This window comes from Diplotaxodon limnothrissa, linkage group LG5, assembly GCF_057381915.1.
Source record: "Diplotaxodon limnothrissa isolate DT_005_m linkage group LG5, D_limnothrissa_male_GT1.1, whole genome shotgun sequence".
Lineage (NCBI taxonomy): Eukaryota > Metazoa > Chordata > Actinopteri > Cichliformes > Cichlidae > Diplotaxodon > Diplotaxodon limnothrissa.
In genome coordinates this window covers 25,115,795-25,142,439 of record NC_140600.1, presented here as the reverse complement: position 1 = coordinate 25,142,439, position 26,645 = coordinate 25,115,795, and the positions used below count along the sequence as shown (strand labels likewise).

Genomic DNA, 26,645 nt, shown 5'->3' with positions numbered 1-26,645 from the left:
CGGGAGCCTCAAACTAATGAATGGCATTGAATATAAAGCAGATGGCCTGAAATCACGCCAACGGAAGAGGCAACAAGTCGTGCTTCTGGTCATCTCCTCTTTTAGATATCAAAATTAACTTTAAAGGTAAAGTATGCAACACTTTCATTTAAAAAAAAAAAAAAACCTAAACAGACCGATACAAAAATAGTCCCTCTCAGCCATTACTCACAACCCACTCAAAGTGCGTATGCATATTCATCTAACGAGACTCTTCCTTCTGCCTCTGCTGTCTCCTTTCTCTCTTATTTTGCTCTGTTTTGGACATTGCTGGGCTGCAACCTTTGCTGAGAGGTTGTGTAACACCAGGCAGCAGCAATGTCCAGGCTGTGAGGGCAGAACAAGTAGAAAACACTGCAACCAGGTTACACATGAGCCCATATATAAAACAATCAATTTCAATCGCCAGCACTGATTAAAAAAATAAGTTTGACTATACAGAAGCTTTTGAGAATCCTGCTCACAGTATTTACGACCTCAGTAAACAGTTTATGATCTCGTTTTCTACGTTAAAGTCTTAACTACAACACAATGTTTATATTGTCCTAAATTATGTTTCCATATAGAACAGAACAGGTGACTGGCAAGCTGCTACCTTACTTGTTAGACGCCGACAACCAAAGTGTTTAAATAGACTTACAGCTGGTTAAGTCCATTTTTTTGCGTACGGTCTCTGGTTACATGACTGTCTCTGTCACTGCAGTGCTCTCTGCCTGTGTCATGAATGTATAAAGAGCTGCGTGGCCGCTCGCTTGATGCTGATTGCAAACACTTACAGAGCGGAGAAGCCACAGTGGACAGGATGACGGCGAGCGCCTCGGATGCATTCACACAAAATCCGGCAATGCGAAGCCTCGCTGCAGGGCAGTGTGAAGGTTTGCAGAGGTGTGGGTGTTTGTATTTCTGTTTTAGAACGTAGCCACTCTCAAACGAGCAGAAAATTGTTTAATTCTCTGATTCACTGCTTTGTTCTCCTTAAGGTCAATACTACTGATCATTAAAATAAAAGAAACAATAGGCACAAATCTAACTTTCTACAAAATACTACAAAAAAAGATCACTGATGCATTCCTAGAGCACTTAAGGTGTAATTTATCCTCAACTTCTACAACTTATCTCACCTTGAACTACACAGTGACGCACAAGAGCTTTCAAGCACACACTTTTCAGTAGCTCCATTTGCTTTTACATCAGTGGCCTTCATCAGCAGATGGAATTTGCTCAGCTGTCATCGAACTGTAGCTGTTAAATGTTTCCATTGCAGGTGATTTTCATCTTTGAAAAGCGCTGACGTAAATAACACAAAGAGCAATGGCTAAATTCCATTTAGCTGCTTTGGCTTTCAAGTCCTGGTGTTGTGCGAGCTCGATCATTGGTTGAGCTGGTTCACAACTTACTGGATCGCTGAGCGTGCCCATAAATAAAAGACAAAAAGTTTTTTAGAGTGAAGCAACACTGGATTTCAGGGAAAAAAGAGTGGATTTGTTTTCAATGATACATTAAAATAACAAACTTGATCATAAATGTTGAAGATAATTAATGGGTAATGGAATAATTAGTCAGATGACCATTTATGACTTTAAATGGACTGTGCAGGTATACAGAGGCCCATATTCCACACAGCAACCACCCAGTGGCACACTGTGTTACCTAATGCAAGTTTATCATGTTAAAAGGCTAACTGATCATTAAAACAACCATTTTCCAATTATGCTAACACAGCTGAAAACAGTTATGCTGATTAAAGGAGCAATAAATGTGGCTAGTTAAGTGTCTGGAGCCTCAGCCTTTGTTGCTCGATTACAGTCTTAGAATAGCCACACAAAAAAGGAAAAAGGAAATTTCTAAAGAATGGAGGATATCATATAACACTGTGCACTAAGGCCTGGTGCACAACTGAGCACAAGGTCAGGAACATTAGTTAGTTTGAGACCGATGTCTCACAGGTCTTACCTGAAAAACACGAGTTATGAGTGAAAAGGAAATCCCTGAATCCTTTCTTTTGAGGAAAAGTTGCAAAGGACAAGAAGAGAGACTTTTGCCAGACTAAGATGTGGCTTTTTCTTTTTAGTGGAGTCACCTCTTCACAGGGTAAGGTCTATTCTGAGCATTCTGAACTTGTCATCTATGCTGGCCCAGTGGGCTTGTTCTGGTGAAACCTCACAGCTTGAAATCTTTTTCACGGTTTGGAGGATGGGTTAATGCGTTCTTTGTGATATTTTTCAGGCAGCTTTGCACAGCACCAGTTTTTTAACGCGTGGCAGCAACTGTAGGCAGCGCATGTGCCGAGGCTGTAATTCGTCTGTAAGTGATGGAGGCAGCATACACCCACAAGTGTTCTAGTCTAACCTGACATGCTGAAGGAGGAGGATGCCCACAAGCACAGGTAAAAGTTAACAACAACCCAACTCATTGACAAGAAAGAGTCAGGGATGAACAAAGGGTGATAACTAGAGCCTGTGGAGCGCAGACCTGTACTACCATAGGGCTCTCACCCTATGGTAGCTGGAACACCCTGGACAAGTAGCCAGCCTATGTAGGGCTAACACAGAAAGACAAACAACCAGTCGCACTCACATTCATACCTGTAGGCAATTTAGAATCGCCAGTTAACTTAACCCCACTAACTGCATGTCTTTGGACTGTGGGAGGAAGCTGGAGTACCCGGTGAGAAGCAAACACAAGGAGACTCGGGGGGGGGGGGGAAGGCCCCGGCCTGGTGGTGGACCTTCTTACTGTGAGGCAACAGTGCTAAATTAGTTTGAGACAGATGTCACTGAGCAGTGAAATGGGCTAAAATGGTTGCAGCAGTTAACATTATATAAATGCTTAAGCTAAAGTAATGTGAATAAGATTTCACCTCGTAGTAACGTTAGTAGGCTGCTCGGAAACCACCCCAACACTTCAGTCTGTGTCCTGTCAGTAAAGTACAATGTTAACATTTCCTGTTCTGTTCCTGTTCTAGAAATGAATGAGGTCCAGAATTTTTTCTCTTTACAACATGTGTGCTTCAGTGACCAGCAGAAAAGGCCAGACTTCTGAAGAGATTCGGTACAAAGAAATTCACACCAGAAATTCTGAAAACTGTAAAGTACTTTATTTTGTATAGCTTCCCTCTTTTTCACAGAAGCTACTTTGTATATATATAAATGTGGAAGTTGAATCTTGTCTGGCTGTAAAAAAAATAAAATAAAATAAAACACAAAAGAATTATTCCCTCCCTTGAAATTAAAACGGCAGAAAGAAAAAAAGTTACTCACTCCTGGCCCTGGCTCCACTGTGCCTCTGACTCACTCCTGGTGTCTAAACCAACCAATTATCATTCCTCATGAGTCCTGTGTTAACCTAACCTCCTAAACACAAGCCAGTCAGAGTCACTGCAGAATTCCCAGAATTCCCGTAGTCTTTTCAAAGTAAAAGCCACAATGATCCAGTTTTACTGTCTTGTTCTGAAAACAAAATGACCAAAGTCCAGACCTCATATCTGGATCCAGCCCTGCCTGCACTGTTGGTTTAATTTAAACATATTCCATTATTCTTATCTCATCGTGACATATCTTAAATTGTTCTTATCTTTCATCAAAAATTACGACTATCATTGCTGGATGTCATCACTTGCTGTATCATTTCTTGGCACTTTCCCACAGATGCTTGAGTCTTGTTTTTGTGTTAGTCTTCAATCAACTCTGAGTCCAAGCTTATTTTTTTTCACTGAGAGTCAATTTTAATTTATTTATTTTTAAACATTCGTCACTCCCGTGGAAGCACTTTGGAAAGCTGCACCTCTTCTGGCTTCCTCCTCAAACCTCAGACGCTATTATTCAATTTCGTACAGTCAGGCTTTCTCCTTATTTCTTGCGTAGAGGTGCAGGCTTCTCTCTTACAACATCATCACCACTTCCTCTGCTTCACCTAGATGTGTGTTTCCTTATATAGAGAAATGGAGGCGGAACAGTATGCAGATAGCATGCAAACTGTATGGAGAATGTACCAGGCTGAGAGCAAAACAGGTGGGTATGCACATTTCATAAATGCAACAATAAATTTTGCATGCAAACATTATTATTTATTTATTTTTCGCACAGGTTAAGAATGATTCCATGCAAATATTCATAAATAAGGCCGTCTAACTTGGAATAATGAGAGTTAAGTTGAGCCATATTATCCATTTTGTGCTCTTTTTTGTGACTCTGTCTTAACCCTGTAAAACCTGAACCATGAAGTAATGGCCAGAATTTTTTTTTTTTTTTTACACCAAGTGTTTATTAAATCTTTTATCAATTATATTTAAAAAGATCAAACTGAATATAAATGTGCATATATGAGTTTTAATTTGTATCCTTTTTGCTACATTGTTTATCTTAAACACACAAAAACCTATAAGGGAGTTAGTGTTATGATTCAAAAATCACACTGATGATGTGGAGGTCTCAAAAACTCATGTGTCAAATATGATGTACTTGGCGCAAGAGGGCTGACTAATACATGTTTAAACAGCATTTTGGTAAATATAAGTAAGACACATAGACATATTATAGACATGACTAGAAAGTCTGTTATGCACAAATTTGAGTGGTTTTATGTAATTTTACATATGTTTGCATGTCAGTGAGGGTGTGTAGTATGATCCTGTCTGTGTGCTTACACGCTATAAATATGGATGGGTGAACGCATATGTGTGTGGGTGTATCTGTATTAACAGTGGCCCTATACACTGTTAAATTTAGCTGTCATGGAGAACACTAAGAGTATGACAAATAACCATGAGAAAAGACTTCCTCGTATAGTACTTACAGCAGAGTGTGGGAGTGTGGGTGCAGGTAGCACAGCAGGACGAGGTAAGGTCTCAGTGGATTACTGAACAACCTCTAAAGGAGACAATAAGAGGCCATCAGGGGCGGAGAGGGGAGAGGCTAGATTAATGAAATATGAATGTGTTTACTGAACAGCTGTCATGGCAGCCTACTGATGGCTCAGGGATATTAAAAATACACGGCGCAGCTGATGGCTTCACCTACACTTCAGCGACCCCCGCCATCTTCAGAAACTACTCTAATCAGCATACAAACTCATCGCAATCACAATCACCCACAGAAATGATCATCATCACACTCTTCATCACTATTCCCATCCTCACCATCAGCCATCGCCTGTTCATCTACATTATCGCTTTCATCGCGCGGCGGAATCACGCCGCTGCAGGAAATTGAAGTCGGCCAGATCAATAAATACAATATAAAATTAAATTAGCTGCCAAGATGAGGTGAAAATGTGAGAATAAGTGTTTGGAGGCAAAGGCAGAGGTAACGCTATCCAGTCGAAACAATCAAAAAACACATTTCGGACACAAGCAAACATCGCGGTGAGGCGACAGGCTTCCTGTTATGGATTTATGAAATGAGTTAAAAGAGGTGAGCCACATATGCTTTGATGTTTGTACCTGTGCGCGCGTCTGTGAGTGTGTGCGTGTGCGTGTGTGCGCGTGACCATGACATCATTTCTGCAGTGTCTAATCAAGGGGAAAGGGAGCCAGCTTTTGCAAGGGAGCTGTAATGTAAACACAATTGACCTGCTTTAATAAGAAAAAACACGATACTTGCACTTTGCCCACACTTTCACAGAGACACAGAACACCTTCACTCCACCTGCGACGATACACAGCCTCACCACCTGCTAAAACAGATCCCAATGTATCTCCGCTCTTTTGAAGTTTTATCTTTTCTCAGTGAAGGATGGCGATTCGCTGCATGGCAAAACTCCATCTGTTCATTTCAATATGAATGGGCATCTAAGTTTGGTGCCGCTGGAGCGGCAGAGATGTGAAATTGCGGATGGTATGCAGAGCGGCCCCGACACGCAGGGTTAATTCAAAACGCCTTTGATGTCTGCCTGCGTGTGAAATGAGCTGGTGGTCCAGGGTTCACTCATACACATGCCAGCACATACATACACGGTCGTACGCGCATACTCATCACACCTAAAAAAAGAGAGAGAAAAACTGGAGGGACCACTGATGTGGGCACGTGAATCCAGCCACACAGTAATCAATCAGCTCATATCGCATATTCTACAGCGCCAAAACACCATCAGAAACTCTGCCTCGCTGTGTTGAGAAGCAAATCCATTGCACTCTTCAGGATTTAACTCTTGAGCATCCCCAAAACATTCACTCACATACCATCCACATGACAATGGAAGCTTAAGCAGCCTGTAGGCAACAACAGACGGCTGGCTTACACACACAATACCTGTGCAAAGCAGACGCAGCTGCACAGCAGTAAATGTCAGGATGAAATTTTAACTGTCGTACACAAAACGTATCTGATTAAGCTCTTAGGTGTCAGTAACCCGAATCAAGCATTTGTTGTATTTTTCCCTCAAGCACTTTTATGATTTATTTCTGCTTCGCCAAAAGTTACAGAGCCTTTAAAGTCACACCTACACTGTCATTAATGTAATTATAACTCACAATAAACGAATGCATTTAGCTCGAATTCAGTTAGATCAGCTGTGTCATTTCTAAATACACGCTGAGTGATAGTAATTACAGTGTTGATGCTAATGTAAATAGCAACGTCGGTTGTAACTCAGACAATTGGCCGCTGCATTGAAACCGGTGACAGAAAAAACATAAACAGAATTATTTATAAACAAACACACAGATTTGTGCAAATTGTGAGGTTGGAAGTCGGGGCGACTGTGCACTGCCGGATGCTTTTTTTCAAAAATAAATGACTTATATGAGCATTAAAATCATTTATTTACTTTTATGGTAGGATACTCTCTGAATGTGAAGATAATAAATGGCACAGCGGCACTGGCGAAACGTTTGATTGTGGAAAGTTGCTCAACAAGTTTAATGAGTATGCGAGTGCTAAACATTTTGAGTTTGTAATATTGGTTGGGAAAAATGGAAACGCGGCTCGTTATCTTTCAATTTCACTGTGAAATAACTCGTAAAGGGAGGTAATGGTGTTCTCTTTGTCTCTAATCAGTCTAATGTGTTGATAGCGATGCTTTTTACTACATCCTGCTTGGAGCTACGTCAGTATTTTATACTGACCGGCCTTTATGAGAGGCTTTCAGGTCCACAAGTTTTGATGGCCAAAAACGGCAACAGGAGGACCACATGCCCCTGTCTGCTTTTGTTATGGGGATCACTATGAAGGAGCAGGTGTGACTGAAGCAGTAAAAACAGGATGGGAGCTTAAAATTATTTTATTTCAGTTTTGGGTTGTTTGGGAATATAAAGGACTGGTTTATATCCAAAACAGTAGGGGTGGGGGAAAAAATCGATACTGTGTAGTATCGTGATATTTTGTTTGCTAATAATGTATCGATACAGGGACAGCAGAAATCGATATTTTGTTACAAAAAAAGTTTTTGTGGACTGGAACATGCTCTGACTTCAGAGCATGTTGATCAGCTCCTTTTTCTGAGCAAGAATCCTGACATTCTGACATCCTGACATTCCTTCACTGTCCAAATGTGTTTGTCATGTTCATTGCTGCCATAAAAAGTTTACTTATTTTCATTTAAGACATGTTGTATTTTAATTAAGTTTAAAACTTTTTTATTTAATGTAAAATTATATTTTGTTTTAATTTACTTTCAAATTCTTCAGTTGCTGAAGGGGCTGCATAGTTTTCACAAATTTCATAGTTCAGAATAGCTATAATTGTACCAGATGGTAAGTTGGACTAGACTGTAATACAAACCGTTCAGTTTGTCAACAATAAAACTGACTGAAATGAGAGAAAGACTGAGTGTGAGACTTTGTTATTAGATAAAATGAATATTAATAAAGTTTACCTTTATGTACAGAATCTGAATATCGCAAAATATTTTTAAAAATTGCAATAATATCGTATCGTGCGTTAAGTATTGTGATAATATCGTATCGTGGGATGTATGGTGATTCCCACCTCTACAAAACAGTGGCAAGACACTTACGTGAAGGAGACAAGGGGGCTGGAAAAGGATGGAGAAGGGTTGTGTAGGGTTGTGTCACAAACACAATGCCCAATGCCCAGAATTAGCCCAGCAAAGACCCCATCAGGCTGACACAATGCCTAATTTTAACTGTAACTTTTAACTATTTTTAACTTTAATGTTTTTACAGTGTTTCCTACTGACAAAAACCTCCATTATTGCCATTCATACTACACCAAAGTAATTAAGTAATAGATAAACAATAACAATTAAATCACAGAAAGGTTCATGTATTTTTTCACAATCTGCTATAGAATTTTCTTTTTCTATTCTATTTTCTTTCTATTTTTTACATGGATCATCAAGAGTACTAGTCAGCCACCAGCTTCTTCTGTAATTTTACACATTTATTTATAAGTGCTGACAGATTTCTTGCATTTACTACATCAGCATTTCTGTATTATATAGAAAAACTGAGATTTACTGCTGAAATTGCACTTCTTTCGTCTCACCATTAGAAGTGGGCGGATCGATTCAAATATCAACAGTATCAATTCAAGCACTGTTATTGGTACTGGAATAATACTAGCGCAAATAGGACCGATATTTTGTTTCTGTCCTCCGCATGAGGCCAAATCATAGGTGTGTTTTACTGTGTTAACTTATTACTGTGGAAAGTCATTTAGTGGTCATTGAAATGTGTTCAGAATTTGATAATTAATGTTGATTCATCTCATAAATCATGACATACTGCTCTCCCCTACATAAGCTGCCTTTCAAATTTAAAAGTATCAGTAATGCTGGTTCTGTATTTAGCTACTCACTATCTCCAACTATCAAACCTTCACTTGGATAGCAAAAACATATATATTTAAACATCAACATCAAAATTGTAAGGCTGCGTGTGCACTCCCTCTTAAAGCATATTTTCACTTACAAATTACATAAATGTAATTTTTAGAAGACACGGTTGCTATACTGTATGTTTTTTGTAAATATGGAATATGAATGCGTACACATACACGAGTGTATGCTTGAAGCAGCAATTGTACTGGTGGAGCAAATCCCATCAAACAACGGGGCCCTGGGAGAAGGGCCAGAGGCAGAGATGAGAGCGAGTCCAGCTCGAAGCCAAATAAGGGGGTGGACAGATTGCGGAGGGAGCGGGAGCTTCACTTCCAGCTTTTGAAGAGAAAGATAACAAGGCAGAAGACACGATGATTTACAGAATTAAAACACTGTAGGTAGCACTTCTGAAGACCCCTCTCAGAAGGCAGCAGAGAGTCCTTACTGCCTACATGATCAAAAATTAAAACAGTTTTCTAGGACTTCCACAGCAGTCCTGTGTTTGAGAACCACCCACTGCTGAGGCAAGCCAATTAAAGTTATTCAGAACTGTGACCAATCAATCACAGACGAGGCAGGTGGAGGAGGAAGAGAAGAAGAGGACAAAACCTCAGAGACTTCGGCGCAACCAAACTCTCTCACATGCAAACACCCATAAAAAGACACAAATATATTTTGCTCACAATGGAGAATAAGCGTCACACCTACCACTTCACACATGCAGAAGCACTCCCTCTGCAGTGGAGTGAATAAAGCACTTCACACCTGGAATTTTCTAGGGCATCACGCCACTCCACATTACCAGTGCAACCCATTCAGGGAACTGTACCCAGTTGTTTCTTTCTGTCAAGCGCAGATAGCACCAAAGACATGTCATGTGGTGCCTGAACAATCAAACAGAAGAACCAATGAAAATCGCACAAGCATGTGAACACACGCTTCGCAAGTAATGCCAAGAGACAGAGACAAGGGGAAGAGATTTGCAGCATCGGCAAAATAAAGCATCTTCCTTTGACAGGGCTGGAGCTTTAGCAGACCCCCTAATCCTATTTTGACACATAATGCTATATTGTCTTCCTTTAAACAAGTGCAAGGCCTTCTCTTCTCCCCAAAAAGCCTCTAGTAGGATGAATGCATCGGCCTTTTGTCTTCCTTGAATTCATCAGGCAATTAGTTACACAAATATAGTCCCCTAATGTATCAGAGTGCATGTCAGTGAGAATCAGACACTGCGACCATCCTGGTTAGTTTCATGCTGACACTCAAGAAGCCATTTCCCCCCGGCTGGCTTCTCCTACTCTGTCCTAGTAATTCATTTCATTGGACGTACACACAGCAACAAGGTCCAGAGTTCAAATCCAGAGACTTTCTATGTGGATTTGCATGTTCTCCAAGTGTTTGCACAAAGACTAAAACGTATAAAACACAGAGACTCTTAATCTCGTTCACTTCCTGGTAAAATAAAGGTAAGCTGCTTCATGATGTAGCATGTAGCACTGTGTCTTTCAAGCCTGCATTATTGATGTCAGTCAGATGACTTTACCCTAGGACTCAGCGTTTACATCACAAGAAGGAAAAACAGGCTTTTCTTTGAAGTCAAGGGTGTCGAGGAATCTTCTGACGGTTTCAAAATAAAATATTTTAGAGTTAAGATTTAATAACGATCATTAGAAAATCATACTGGATCAAATACTGGAGGTTTTCAACAGCTTTTAGCAAGCTGGGGAAAATATTAATCATAATTTTAAAAAAAAACAAAAAACAGACCTCATGTGAAACTGAAGACGGGGGACTGGCGCTACATAATCTGGTTCCACTTTTTCCAAACTGTCATATTTTTTATTGCAAAGCTATTTCTAGTAATTGCTCCTAACGCTAACCCAGAGATATCAGCATGCAGCCCAGGGTTGCACTCTGCAGATATACGTATGTATTTTCATTTATACAAACACCGCCAACCAGTGCCAGGCCATCAAGCTCGGGAGCTGAGGAATCCTTGTAACCTTCCCCGGTGTCAGAAAACCAATAAAAAGGCAGAAAAATAAACAGTGTGTGGTTGCATGCCCTTCTGTTCTCCTGTCAGCTCAGGGGAGGCTGGGGCTGGGAGTAATGGTGCTGACCAGCTCCCTCACACTGCATAATGTTACTCCCCTCGAGTCGTAATAAAGCTCAACTTGTTCCTTGTGTTTTAACTGACATTTATTTCGGACAGGAGGATTCTTCGACATGCCTTAACTTGTAATGATGTCCAACCACAGCCGATACAATGCCGTCAGAACTAAAAAGAAATACAAACTTAAATGAATATTCTTAATAAAGCCCCTAAGCATTATATATGGCGAAACATTCCAACAAAACAATCAATAAAATACACATTACACCTCACACTGCGGTAATTGCACTAGAATATCACGCAACACTAGCATATTTACATACAACGAAAATAAACAAAAGAAAACATTTACCTCATTGGCCTCACTCAAAGGGAATAAAACTTTAATCCTTACATCGTGGGGAGGTCCAAAAAAGGCACTCTTTTATTTATCTTACTATTTACTATCTTACTGTGGACGTGCAAACCTCGTGGCTCGTCTCAATTAGCTTGCTGAGTGTGCCAGCCAAAAATACCCTCTTAGCAACAACAGACGGAACTATAGAAAAGGTTCCTATCTAATTGCACAATTAGTAAAAATAACACATTTAAACATATAAGTCCAATGAACAAAACATGAATTACTATTGATTTATTTCTTAATATTTCAACTACTAATTGTTTCAACCTTACATATCTAATAAAATGAACTTAAATGCGAGAGTTGCCTATGACGGCAGCTACACATAACATTTAACCGACTTCTGGTTTTATGTGCCTCTAATGTCCAGTTATTTTCTCATGGTTTTATTTTTTATTTTTCCCATGGTAAATACACAGTAGCTGTCAGAGAAAGCACACAAACAGAGAGGCAAGCAGAATAAAAAGTCGTTTGCTAGCAGACTCTACGTTTTCACAACCCTTCGGACACCACTGGGACGGCTAATGAGACATCTCGATGGGGATTCGTCCAGGTTTAAACAGTACATCCTCGGCAAAAGCGCAACTGGATAGAAATGTAGACAAACAATGGTGCATAATTTATTACTGTATCAATGCATCACAATTAGCCGTACTTAACCTCGGTGCTCTAGTGCCTAACGAAATGGCCCCATTATGCCACGCTCAATCTTAATTTAGCACTGTGTAAAAAACAAACTGCAGACCCTCATTGATTTGACATTTCTATTCCATTGACATTGTAGTTGCATCAATACAGAAGGATACTACAGAAAAAACCCTGTTACATTACTATTACATTATTCCGTTACACAAATGGCGTTTCTAGTGTTTACCTCGTATTTCTCGCAACAAGAAAATTCAAAAGCAACAGGCTAAAATGCATTTTTAATGCAAACACCTTCATAATGTTCAGTTCATTCAGTGTTTTTGGACGTAAGCTTAAATTCTTTTATTTTACAATATTATTCTGCTTCTATCTAAACCAGCACACCCGAAACCACTTAGTGATGCATGTCTCTGTTCGCTTATCTGATTTAGAAGTTCTACATACATAATATTAAACATTTGTTCAATTATAAAGTGGGAAAAAGTCATGATTGCATTATATTCCTTACAACCTAAGCGTAATTTTATTTTTTTTTAGCACAGTTACTTAACTGTTTTTGCCCTACCATAACTTGTTTAGCATGTTTAGTTTTAATTACGGTCCAAGAGGAAAGTATCAAACACTTTGAGCGTACATAATAATCAACTGCAAATTTGGTGCCACAAAAATGCAGAGAAAGCCTCTATTTGTCCACAGCTTTTGCTGCTGATGTAAAATGTTTTTTAAAAAGCTGCAGTGAATTAATCACCCATTTTAACGGACAGAATAAACTATGGTGTACACTGACGTGAGCTACGCAATGACTCAGGGATACTCAAGCCAAACACAAGCCACGGGTAAAGAATACGAGAGCCAGAGAGTCAACTGTTGTTCAGAAATAGCCTCTGATGTTTCACACAACTAGATAACAAGTAGCTGTTGTGTAAGGTCCAGGCCAGAAGATAGAGGGGGAAGGGCAGAAGGAGAACAGACAGAGGAGGCCTGAGCACGCTCCATCTCTCATTCCTTTAAAGGTAACTGCTCGCATTGAGAGGAGGGACCTTTAACTCTTCTGTAAGCCATGTGTAGTCCAAGGAAGCCATTAAATCACAGAATGAATGGGATTGATCAGCCCTCACATAATCATCTACTGACGGATGAGCCTGCAGAGGGACTGAGGTGTGAGGTGTGTGTGGGGGGGGGGGGGGGGGGGTTGAAGCTGACATCAGCTATAGGAAAAAAGGAGGTGTGGTGTGAGAGCACAGGAGATGTCTAGCATAGGATTCCGCATTTCAGACAGATTATTGGAAATTTCTGTAGTCAGCAATACTGAGTAAATCCACCAGTGCACTTTAGAGAGATATCTGTTTGTCCAAGCTGGTTGTCTCGGCTGTGAGTAACCGTCTCTTTTTTTTGGAGTGGAGGAAGAGAGAAGGTTTAGAGAAGTAGAAAAGACATTTGAAATTGCATTCAGCCTGCATATAACAAAACCAAATCGAACTGACCAAATTGAACCAGAAGCTCATCAGCAATGTCAACAACATAAAGAAAAGACGGCTTTAGCGCTGCCGGTGCACACGTGCACGCTCATGACTGTGTGCATGTGTGCACTGGCAGCACTAGAGGCGAGAAGGTCTGTGCTGCACTGAGATAAACTTGCTACCAGCATGTGGTCGGTGGTGCCGACTGATACAGTGTTGACCATCCGGCACAAAGATACAAACAGAGTGAGAATGAGGGAAAGGAAAGAAAGAGAGCACAAAAACAAAAACAAAACAGAACTTGAATGAAAACTGATTGAATCACATGTCCATTAATTGGCATTAAGTCCTTCCACCCTACGTTAACATGTGGGTATATTGATCTTGATGCTGCTATCAGGTTCCCAGCAAAGAGCAGTAAATGGCAGGCAGACAGGGCGTGGAGGCGAGCTGTCAGATCCTCAGAGTGCAGCGTTATAAACTGATATGTATAAGTCTAAATCATTCATGCTGATTATTATCTTGTCATTAAAATTATTATTATTTTTTTTTCTAAACTGAATTTGTGGAAACTGCTCTGACACGATGGGCATGTGTGTGATTTTTGCACGTTTATAAAGGTTCATGAATATACTTAATTACATGTACTGAAGTACTCCACTAAAAGTCAGTGGGAAATACTGTAGTTTTAACAGCCGTGCATTCATTTGCTGCATGGTCAGGATGTACTTGAGAGATTAAAATTTTACATAAAAAGGACCAGAGCTGTAGGAAAGCCCTCAAAGTTTACTTAGTTTTCTTTAGTAGTCATGGACACAAATCTCTATGGGGTTGCATCAGGAAGGGCATCTAGCATAAAAAAAACCAAATCAAACATGCAGCGCTCCCACTGTGGCCGCCCCTTGTGATTAAGGGAGCAGCTCGAGCTTTTTTTTTTTTTTTTTTAAATTAACTGGAGAATAAATCAAAGTAAACCAGTCTTGGGACTACCAAAGCATGCTGCACACAACTGGCCAGAATAAGCATGCAATACTTGGCCGAAGAGAAGGGAAAAAGATCATTCAGAGCCTCAGATATGGAATAAGAACACTTAGGGCTCATTGAAAGTCGCCAAAGTGTGGAGCATGTAGCGATATAAGTTGTAGCTGGAGGTGTGTGAATCACCCAAGCATACCTATAAGTTGTTATTTTCCAATTGCGACCCTAGCCTTAACCAACACACAAATGCAGTCTCGTGTAGTGGATGTTACTTATAGTGGGACTTTCCTCTTAAGTAGGTATGCCCTGCAGAGGGGGTTACTTGTAGTGGTCATGTCTCGAAGGCATTCCCGCAGAACACACCAATCAAACCAAGTCCTTCTGCAGTCACTGATTACTGATTGGCAGCTTTTTCTTGCTTGGGACCATATCTTTGAGTCTGTCCACTCCATCCAGCTGATTGGTTTATCTTGAATTGCGACATGAAACCGCAGTTTTTTTAGTTTAAACAAAGCAATCAGTCCAACGAGGGCTGCAGGAGGGCAAGCAATTAGCCATTCGGAATCATAGAGGGGGCTATTGTGTAGCTGCTGTGGTTAAATCCACGTAGATATATCGACCTTTAGTGATGGGAGAGGAAAGTCAAGTTAGGTACACCTGTTCAGCGGCTTTTTAAGGCAGATATCTAATCACAATGACAACAATTCAGTGCATTCGGGCATGTAGACATGAGCAAGATGAAGTTCAAAATGAGCATCAGAATGGGGAAGAAAGGCTTTTATTTTAGTCATTTTCACCATGCCATGGTTGTTGATGTCCGACAGGCTGGTATGAGTATTTCAGAAATCGTTCATGCACTGGGACTTTTTTCCTCATAACCATTTGTAGGGTTTACAGAGAATGGGCTGAAAAAGATAAAATATCCAGTGAGCGGCAGTTCTCTGAATGAATACGCTCAAATCAAACCTCAGATCTTCTCAAACTGGTTTTTTGAACATGGCAATGAGTTCGCTGCACTCAAACAGCTTCCGTGGTCACTAGGTCTCAATTCAAGAGAGGACCTTTGGGATACAGGAACTGTGTGATGCAGTTATGTCAATATGGACCAATCCTGTTCTATCATTTTGTTCAATCTATAAACATAACAAATAATCAATCAGTCATATATTTGATTCGCCATTAAATCTTCAGTGTATTGTTTTATTTTGTCTGAGCAACCCCCCAGCATGCAGCCAAAATATTAAATCTTCTCACTTGATGGGCTTTTAACCAGTAACTCGTTTTTATTTTTGCTTTCAAAAATAACTCCAATAAATCTTCAAATATCTAAATAATTATTATTATTGGATTAATGGAATTTTTGCAAGTCTGTATCTCTGATTAACCATCTGTAACGACAGTATGTGGGCATGGGCGCGCTGCTCATGTGTTCCCTATTAAAACTGCTTTGAATAAGCCCGAGGATAAGAAAACAATGCCAGTGTCCACCACCGCCTCTCATCATCACCACGTACTGTAACACATCAAAAGCAGCGGCACGGAGGATAATGAGGAGGATAAGGACTATAAACAGCATCTGTCTGCTCATATTTAAATTTACCAATTCTCGTCCTTTCCCTCTATCATTTCATCCATCTCAAGTAGTTTGACACTAAATATACACACAAAATCGCCTGAACATCAATCTCAATTGTCAAGCCATCCTTCATTCCTTTTCTCTCTAAAAAACCCTCCTCCGCTCTGAAAGCCGCCCACTCTCCTTGTCTATCTGCGCTCTTCCATTTGAAACTTCCAACTCCTCCAGTGCACTCACCCTCTAGCTTTCTTTCACTCCCCTGGGCGAGAAGAACATCTTGACCAAACCTGGGCCAAATATATTAGAGTGTGATTTTATTAAACATTTGAAGAGCTTGAATCTTCTTATTTATCTTCAGAGGGACCTGAACATTTGGAACAGAGACACACATCTGTGAGCTGCTTTAAAAGTCAACCAATTCGGAGCATGTTTTTTTTTTAAGTATGTTTATTGAGATTTTTTGATATAAGGAAAAAAAGGGACACAAAAAAAGGGACACAAAAAAAAAACAACAGACAACACAACAGCAAGGGCTAAAAAACACAAATAAGACAAAAGATTACACTGCAAAGACAAAAATACTACTTCAACACTGGCAATAAACAGAAATAAAACGCTAAGGTGGTAGGCTAAGTTATTGGTGATCGATCAAACAGGACTTTGTTTTAATACATGGTCTAAAAATGGCTGCCCCACATCAAAGAAATTACTAAGTTTGTCCGCTAATGTGTACCTAGTTCTCTCCATACGCTTTACTAGTCCCTAAGGACCCCAAAGCGCTTTACACATCCAGTCATCCACCCATTCACACACTGGTGGCAAGCTACATTGTAGCCACAGCCACCCTGGGGCGGACGGACAGAGGCGAGGCTGCCGGACACTGGCGCCACCTCTGACCACCACTAGTAGGCAAACAGGTGAAGTGTCTTGCACAAGGACACAACGACCGAGGCTGTCTAAGCTGGGGCTCGAACCGGCAACCTTCCGATTACAAGGCGAACTCCCAACTCTTGAGCCACGATCGCCTGATTTTGAATTGAGGTACAATATCCGACTTCCAGAGAGTCAAGATAATTTTCTCAGCAATTACCATTCTGAACAAAACTGTAGTTTGTGCAGCAGACCTGAGGTGTAAAAGGGAAGAGGAAGATCCAAACAATGCAATTATTGGGTCTGGCTCTAATGTGCAATTATATATATCAGAAAAACATTTAAAAATGTCCAACCAATAGTTATGCAATTTGGGACAAGTCCAAAATAAATGAGTGAGAGAGCCTTCTCCAAGTTTACAACGATCACATATCGGACTAATAGAAGGAAAAATCCTGTGCAGTTTAGTTTTTGTATAATGAAGTCTGTGAAGCACTTTGAATTGAATTAACTGATGCCTTGCATTTATAGAGCAAGAATGGATCCTACACAGACTCCTCTCCCACACCTCATCTCCTATTTGCAAACCAAGCTCCTCCTCCCATGCCATCTTCAAAAAGTCAGATTTAAAATTGAAATACTCAGAAAAAGCTTTCACAAAACCAACAACCAATTTTTTAGAATCCGGGGAACTCAGAAGGAGTGTAAAAATTGACCCCTCTTCCGGAAGAGATAGAAAATTAAGAATACTCTGACGAACAGTTTCTTATCTGTAAATAATGAAAAAAATGTGATGCAGGGAGAGAGAACTTGTTTTGCAACTGAGTAAATGATGCAAACTGCCTGTCAATATATATAAGTCTTTGAGAGTAATAATACCTTTCTGTGTCCAGACCTCAAAAGAGGGATCTAAACATGAGGGTGGAAATGCATGATTACAATATACAGTATTGGAGTGTGGATCGAAGTGTCTGGTAGAGCACAACCTTTTTTGATCTGACTAAAGATTTTAACGCAGTTCAAAACTGTAAAATTATTGACCTTGGTTCGCGGATTAGAGGACGAAAAAAGAAGAGCAGGGAGGGAACTATTCTCAACCCCACCACTCTCTATGACCACCCAAGGTGGGTATCGGCAGACATGACCTTTTTGTACCCTTCCTGCCAGTAAGCAAGAGTTCTAGCATTTGCAGCCCAATAATAAAACTGAAACAATGGCAGAGCAAATCCACCCTTAAGTTTAGACTTACATAGATGAACTTTTGATATCCTGTGAGTTTTAAAGCCCCAAGCAAATGGTAATACTACTGAGTCGATCACTTTAAAAAAAATTGCTTATTCAAAAAAATAGGTAAGTTTAAAAATAAATATAAAAATTTAGGAAGGGAAACCATTTTAATTACATTAATGCGACCTACCATGGAAATAGGGAGAGCCCTCCATTTCTCAATGTCCTTTTTCAATTTTTCAACTTGTTCAAGATAATTCAACTTGAAGATCAATTTAGGATCCTTAGGCAAAATAACACCTAAGTATTTCAATCTGTCTGTAATTTTAAAAGGCAAAATTTAAAAAAAAAAATCAACATCCAAGTTTGCAGTTAAAGCCACAAACTCACTCTTCTGCCAATTAATTGTATAACCTGAGATTTCCCCAAACGACCTCACCACATCTAAAAGTACAGGAACAGATCGCTCAGGATTTGACAAGAACAAAACAACATCATCCGCATATAAAGAAATGTAGTGCTTGATATTCCCCAATCGGACAGGGTCAATAGAGGGCTCATTCCTAATGGCTACTGCAAGAGGTTCAATAGAAATAGTGAAAAGCAAAGGGTTCAAAGGGCAGCCTTGTCATGTCCCGCGGTGTAAAAAAAAAAGGCGCTGATCTATCTTGGTTAGTAAGAATGGAAGAAGAAGGATGCCTATATATCATATGATATAAACTGTTCGCCTAAACCAAACTTCTCCAGTACCCAAAGCATATAGGCCCACTCGACCTGGTCAAACGCCTTTTCAGCATCTAAGCTCAGTACTGCGATCGTGGAAGCTCCCCAGTGCCTATGATACATAATATTCATCAATCTTCGAACATTAAAGAAGGAAAACCTCTGGGGGACAAACCCAGTTTGATCCAGATGGATAATTGACCCAACATGTCCATTTAATCTGTTTGCCAAAATTTTAGTGAAAATTTTCATATCCAAATTCAACAAAGCAATAGGTCAATAACAAAGAAATATTAGCTTCATATAGCGTACGGGGCAATGCTTGAGCGGAGCATGTTTTTTTGTTGTTTTTTCCTTATTTACTTGTGCGACTTCGGACTGTCTTGGCCTTTCTCTCTCTTTCACCCACTACCTCGCTTGTCAGAGAAAATAAAATCTCGACCGAGACCAACTGAGCATGCCACATTACATTCAACTTAGTTCCCTTGTCTCTCCCCATGTAAGACAAACTCAAAAATAATTTGCACACACTTTACATTTTTTGTCTCTGAGAATAAACTGCGCATGAAGAGGAAGGGGGCGCAGAGGGAGGCAATCTTGTTACCAGCCGGCATAGCCCTGGGAAGATTTCTATCAGACACACGTATAGAGAGAGGCATCCATTTAGAAAATGGCTTTTCTAGGCATGCTGGGCCATTTAGCACACCCTGTGACGACTCCTGTTTGGGGCAATGATAAATGTTCTTTCGCACCCGGCCTGTGCACACAGTCAGGCCACCGCATACACATGCACGCACAGCCATATGGGCACCCCACGCAAACCATCGCCAGGCAGACGCAGCGTTTTCAGAAGAGAGTGGCTTCACTGGGTTTGGTCCACAGAATAAACTCGAGTCACCGCCAGTGAAAATTAGTTTAAATCCACAGAACTTAAATCCTACTGAGCATTTAACGTCATGTCAACACCACTTTGCAGCTTTAGGAATCATTAAGTTCAGGTTCATTCAGCTATACATGCTGAATGAGTTTTATAATGAGTAGTAATATGACAGCCTTTTTTGGCCATTTCCAACATTTAGTGAAGAAAAGAATGGAGTAATTTAACAATAATCAGAAATCCAAAACAAAACATAAAAAATTGTAACATAAGCCAACAAATCTAAGGGGGATATTGCATCAGGAACATTGTGTTGCAGGTCATTATTGACGGAAGTGATCGGGTCGTGACAGCCGTCCAAACTGCTAGTTAAACCCGAGCCATGGCATAAAACAAATTGTCTGTTTTACAGCCTTCCTCCTGACAGAGACATTACCCATGAAGTAACAAACGTGTTTGTGTGATTTATGGCAGCAGCATTTCTTTTCAATGACAGCAAACATGTGAATGTGAAGAAAAGTGACTTATTGCTACAGCTGAACTGCACTAAATGTGAATGTTTTCTGTCTTTACACTACAAGAAAGTGGGGAAATGTGGAGGGTTTTTATTGGTTACTTTTCAGTGGATTTACAGACCCGGCCAACTTGAGATCAAAATTGGCAGCAAATTATCACCAAAATGCACAAGCTGAGTTGTTTTTTGTTTTTTTTAAAAAGAGGGTAGTACTTTAGTAGTTTATTAACCTTTTAGATCAGTTAAAGGGTGATCGGCAACTTTATACGTTGAGAAAACTCTTCAAACTCTTTAGCTGAAAAAGCCTTTCTCCACCCAGTTTATCCCCATCTACACCACATTTAAATCAATAATGTTTTAAAAATGACAATATTCTTGAGATAGAATACATTTTTCAGATACTTTGACTTTCAAAAAGTCGCCTTATTTTTAAAGTCTACTGCCTGTGTAGATATCCACACTACCCAGTGGGAGCAACAAAAAAGCAAAAGGCAAATATTTTAGCAGGTAAACACTCTCTCTGTGTTTTGTTTACACTGGATGAGTGCTAAAAATCAACCTGTCTCTATCATGCTGTCTGAGTGCGCGCCTGATATCCACTAATGGTCATTACCCTTTACAGCAGCGCGATTTCTGTCAGCTTACTTCCTCCTCTCTGGGATCCATCAGTGTCGCCACTATACTAACAGCTGTCATGGAGCCTGAGATCTCTCAGCTCAGCTCCAACCACAAGTAAAATACTCATCATCCAGGTTTTTATGTGATTTATAGACACAGAAATATGATTCATATGTAATTTTGCTGATAGTTCACTATGCTAAATACTGATAAGAATATAACCAGACAGGTATAATTATGTTTAAGTTAACCAATATAATAATGTGAAAATACAGCAACCATTCTAAGGGCAGGCCTAACTGAAAGCCTGTGTAGAAACGGCCTTAAGAAATATGAGGGTGTGTGTGTGTGAGGAATGACGTGCCACAGCGGACGCTCTGATCTCTGAATGTCTGACTTTAAAAATGTATGATTTCATAAAATTTACCAGATGAATAAAGGGAAGACATTGGGATGATTTCGAGGCAGTCAGGACTGGGCGAGCCCCCTCACCCACATCGGCTTCATCTGAACTCTGCGTTACGTACTGGGTAAGACTCATAGGATCAGAGGCTAGGACCTTTTTAACAGAGAGCTGAACCAGACTTCCTATAAAGGGATCGTGGGCCCTGCAGATCAACATTGCTATCGCACTAACCACTGTTGCTGCTGGAATTAAAGCCACAGGCTCCGTACTGGCTGGATGAATCATTTTCATCTACACAGCAATAATGAAGCATTTATTTCAGGGTGAATGACAAACTCTGGAAACGTGGCCAACATGCGCACGCAGCACAAATATGATGAAACTGTGTCAGTCACACTATGCTAAACCATCTGCCTATCACAGGACAGACACGTGGTGCAAAAAACCAGAAGGAAACACTTAAATAGACACTTAAATATCCAACACCATAATCATGCCTAATGTGTGTCTCGATTTTTTAAATGCTTATTTCAAATTAAATGAGCAATCAATCTAGAGGTTACTAGAAGTTAAGGGGGATCCGGCCAAAGGAAAATTCTTGACAGCAAAAGATGATTTGGAAAAAAGGCAGTCATCTCCACTCGTGAAGTTATGTCACACTAATATAGAAGATCACTGCTTCTATATTATCTCACTTCATCACTCAAGTCAACACAGTACCTTAAAGATATCCACACCCTCACGCTGGACCTTGAAGAGGAGTGCAATCATACTGATTAATAATGCAGGAAAATGCGGGGCGTCACTTGCAGGCGTGACGTCAACTTACCGATCTCATCTGCTGAGCTCCGGTGACGTGCTGCAGAACCTTTTCCAGCTCCTTCTCAATGCGTCCAGCCCAGTGAATCATTCTGCAAAAGTAAAGTTAAGACATTTTCAACATTATCATTTCAACATCATCACGAAAACTTTCATTTCTCTACCACTGCGTATAAGTGAGTGCATTTGCAAGACGGCGGCAGTGTGTGGCTCTCTTTCTGCTGGAAAACTGCCACACTCTGCCCCTTTTGGGATGCCTGTCTGGAAGTATCACTATCCTATCTCCAGTTAATGTCTGGGTTGGTCATCAGCATCTTCTCTCCCCATCACATCTTGCATGTATGTGTTCCGTCCAGGACCGGCAGCGTACGTGCCTGTCTACGCTCGGCTGGGATCAGCGGTTCTACAATAAAACTGCTCAGGTCTGACAGAAGTGCAGCCTAAGCAGGAGCTGATCTCCGTTAGACGGAGCCAAGTTTGGAATTAAGAGATCAAACGACTGGAGCTCATCACTGTATATCTCTCAGCAAGCAACAAATGACTTAATGGATGAAGATTTTTACCAGATCACTTTAGAGAAGCAGCAGGGGCCAACCTGCCAACCAAGATTCATGCTGAACAACTCATGTGAAAAGCCAAGAAGAAATTTTCACAGAAAAAAAGGAGAACAAAAAAAAACCTATTATGAAAGCTCATCTTTCAGCAATCAGATGAATAAATTATGTCATGTGTTTGCTAGCCAACCGCTGATTCCATGCCAACCTTTTTCCTTTCAGCAGCCTGCAGATAGCTAATCACTAGCATCAACAACACAGCCGTTTGTCTTTTAATATGATGACGGAGACAAATGTCATCTTTAAATGTCAGATTTGCTCTGAAGACAAGAGGGGAGACAGATTTATTAAATTGCACAAATCTGCCAAGTAGTGACAGCGCCCGCCATAATCACCAAGCCAGAGCGGGCTTCATCAAGCGAGTAACAGCAGAGCAAACACGCCAGCGAGTGAGCAAGTTCCCTGTGTTTATAGGGACCGTGATTAAAGGAGAGCAAGAGGGCCTCTAAAAGGAGCAGAGAAGGGGGGGAAGCTGTGACTATAAAAAGGTCATTCAATATGAAATGAAAACAAGTTTACAGTGAGAACAGAGCTGAGCAGGACACAGTGATACTAACAGTGAGGGACAATACCTCTGTCCCCGAGCCAGGCAGACTTCTTACGCAACCTCTTTAGTCTGGATACTACACACAACATGATAGATAGATAGATAGATAGATAGATAGATAGATAGATAGATAGATAGATAGATAGATAGATAGATAGATAGATAGATAGATAGATAGATAGATAGATAGATAGATAGATAGATAGATAGATAGATAGATAGATCGATCTTATATTACAGTTTGGCAGTAACTTAATATTTTCATTTACCTTTTCATTGTGTAATCTCTAACATTATTGTGTCTCATATTGTGATAAAAGTATCTATAGGTCATTTATACACACGTGCACTGATGCACAAAGGCCTGGTTTCAGTCTAAGTTGAATACATTTAGCACTTAATATAACATCTGTGCCATATTTATATTCTGTGTGTGAACAGACTACACGACTTGCATCGCACCAGGTCAAATAAAGCTGGAATAACAATGTTTTAAAGCACAAAGCAAGAAGTTGGAGACTGCGTGGCAAAAAATATCTTGCAGTATGAAGTATGTTCATTCAATAGCAGCTGCAGAGATAGCAGGACGCTGTTGTTTGGTAAATTATATGCATTACTGTGGCCTAATGCTCAGTGAGTGCTCGGAGACCTTCTGCATTATGAAAGCTGTAATCTCTCTTTAATTGACAAAAGTTGTCATAATGCACTACATGAAAGCCGACTGGTGCTCTCTGGCTCTCTGTAGTCCAAAGCAGCAGTACAACTTTGCCATTTGCCTTCTTGTGTTTTGATTCGTCTTAGTTGTTTTATGATTTATGTTAGCCAAACATTATGGAAAAGCAGAAAGTGTGATGAAATGAGTTTGGATGGAAGACCTGTGTGAGTCAGACCCATACTGTCACTACGCTCATTCGGCCGCAATGGATCTCATCATTCGAAGTGCCACTCTCATCTATCTATTAGGGCAGAAGGTGGGCTATTTTTGTGTGTGGTCATATCATCTGGTGCAAAGTGCTGATGATATTTTGACTTTTAGATTCCAGTTATCAACTTTTTTTTTTTTTTAAATGAGGAAATAACTTCCCTGCAGCTACCTCTCAGTCTACCACAGACACCTACATACACACTAAATTATAAGCATAAACAACACTTCAGTGTAATATTTAGTACTATGCAGACCATACTGGTAGATGGCAAGCTGTAGAAAACGCACACTTTCTGGAGACTGCTGTGAAAACGAAGCGAGCATCCTTATACGTGCATTTCTTCAGCTAGACCTCGAACACGGAGAAGCTCTGACCCGTGCATGGGCGTGTTTGTGTGTCTGTGTGTGTCAGCAATATACATCAAATAAACTGCCACCATTGCTCCCAATACACTTCAATTAACTGTCAAATTCTGGCAAATACCACAGTGATGTGGGTGACCCAAAACCCAGTTTAGAAATCTCAAGAGATGACAGACTGCATATATAACCAGCCCTACAGAATATTTAGCTTCTCTTTATCTGCTTAAACAAGGACACTGGGAAAGTAAGAAATAATGACACAGTTTCTCTATTAAAAAGGAACAATAGTGTATAGTTAAAGAAAACGTAGTTTTGGAAAATAAACGTGTCTTTAAACGGGGGGAGATGGAAATTAGGGTTGCTTAAAAGTCATAATAAACTGAATTTCAGGGTTTTGTTTGCAAAGTAACTCGGGTGTAAGATAAATTAACTGCATCACTTACAGAGCTAAAACAATCAAATCAGTGATCCGGTAAATTGTAGTTTTAAGTCAATCCACAGTAGAATAAAAGATAACGGATTTTTTTTTTTTTTTTTTTTTTTTGAAAGTCACCTTGGCCATCGAATTAACAGAGCCCCGGAGATTTTAAAGACATGATCTGGTTGATGCATCACACAGGAATCATTTCTGGGAGCCTGACTGACTAAACAGCACTTCGGGCTACACACAGTCTTCGCATCAGATCATCACGTCATGGTTATTATAAAGAGGGCGACATTTGGAACGATACTTCAGTGTGAGCCTAACTGTTGCACTCACGAGGGTGTATTGTTGCATAAAGAGGATTATCGGAACTCTGAAATACAATCTTAAGTGAAGTAATAGCCATTGAAAGAAAAAAAATAGGGAAAAATATTTTTTTGGGGGTAAATTACTGACTTTCATTGAACAGTTGACGGTGCACAGGTGGTAAACTGTCGCGGTAAACATTTGGCTTCAGTCGCCTTTGCGCGTCCTTCAAGGTGAAATTATTATAATGTTCGCATAAGAGAAGGGAATGGGGGTATAAATGCTAAATATTCCCCCCAACAGATGTGCGCTGAATAATTCCAGAAATAGCTTTTTTTGTTGCTGTTGTTTTTTGTTTGTGTGTTTGTATTTTTGCTTTATTTTTTGTGCTCTCCTCACAGCTGGATGCTTTACTACTTTCTGCGCCCTGCGGTCACTTGTAATGCTGCCCTCAAGTGCGTCTAAATTTCGAGTGTGACGTTTCCACATTTAGAGTCTGAAACAAAATGAGCCATTAAAAGCAAAAACAAAACAAAAAAACACACCCTGAGGTGAGATAGATATGATTACTTTCACGGTGCGAGTGCTTTTAGAGACTTTGTAGAGGATCTGCGTCTAAGCGGGATATTCTCCCTCCTGCACTGACAGCAAAACAACACTCGGACTATCTCTTTAATATTTTTGTATTTTTAACTATCGCTGGCACTGTGTTTTCTCCCCCCACCTCCTTTTTCTTTCGCCACATGTGCGTACTCCATGTTGACTGTCACTAGCGGAATAAGACTTTGGGCTTTAATGCCAGTGCCCACCAACACCACCACAACAACAACACAAGCCGTGTGAGAATGACACTCATAACGCAGCATCGGAGACGGAAGCTGCGTCTGCGTGTCAGCATCAGGGACAGCGGCTCATCTCGCACCAAGGTAAGCGCCGCTTCATGTGCAGGCTCGTCTGGGGCCACCTGTCCTAGTTCCGCACTCCGCACCCCCCCCCCCCCCCCCCCAGTTTATCCTCCCCACCAAAACCGTGCAGGGTACTTACGTGTAGTGCTGTGGGAAGAGGTGGGTCCCGGCTGTCGGCGTGGAGACGCATATGATAAGTACAGTTTGGATTGTCAAGAGGCAGAAGACACCGTACGACTGTGCGCAGATCGCCATTTTCCATTAAATATTCAAGAAACTGAGATAAATAAGAGAAGGACCGGAAGGACAGTCTCTCACAGCTGAGCTAAGAATAACCGAGCTCCGGAGAAAGTGTGTAGTGGGAGGTGATGGTTGGCGGAGGCTTCTGGACACTTCAGCCCGGCAGTGAAATCTCAATCAGAGACGCACACGAAGAATTGGCAGCTGAAGACACGGGAGATCAGGATCAGGAAGATGCTCTGCCGCGGCTGCCGATGTGCCTGGCTGCCTATTTG

General features: G+C 40.6%; 1 protein-coding gene across 1 annotated transcript in view; it reads right to left on the bottom strand.

Moving 5' to 3' along the window:
• cacna2d2a (calcium channel, voltage-dependent, alpha 2/delta subunit 2a) overlaps positions 1-26,385 on the bottom strand; it is a 175,668-nt gene extending 149,283 nt beyond the window's left edge. Inside the window, exons 1-2 of the mRNA XM_085354357.1 lie at positions 26,270-26,385; positions 22,057-22,138 (exon numbers count right to left, since the gene is read on the bottom strand). Of these exons, the coding sequence (XP_085210483.1) occupies positions 22,057-22,138; positions 26,270-26,385 (198 nt within the window). The remainder of the gene's footprint in view (positions 1-22,056; positions 22,139-26,269) is intronic.
• Between the last annotated feature and the right edge of the window lie 260 nt (positions 26,386-26,645).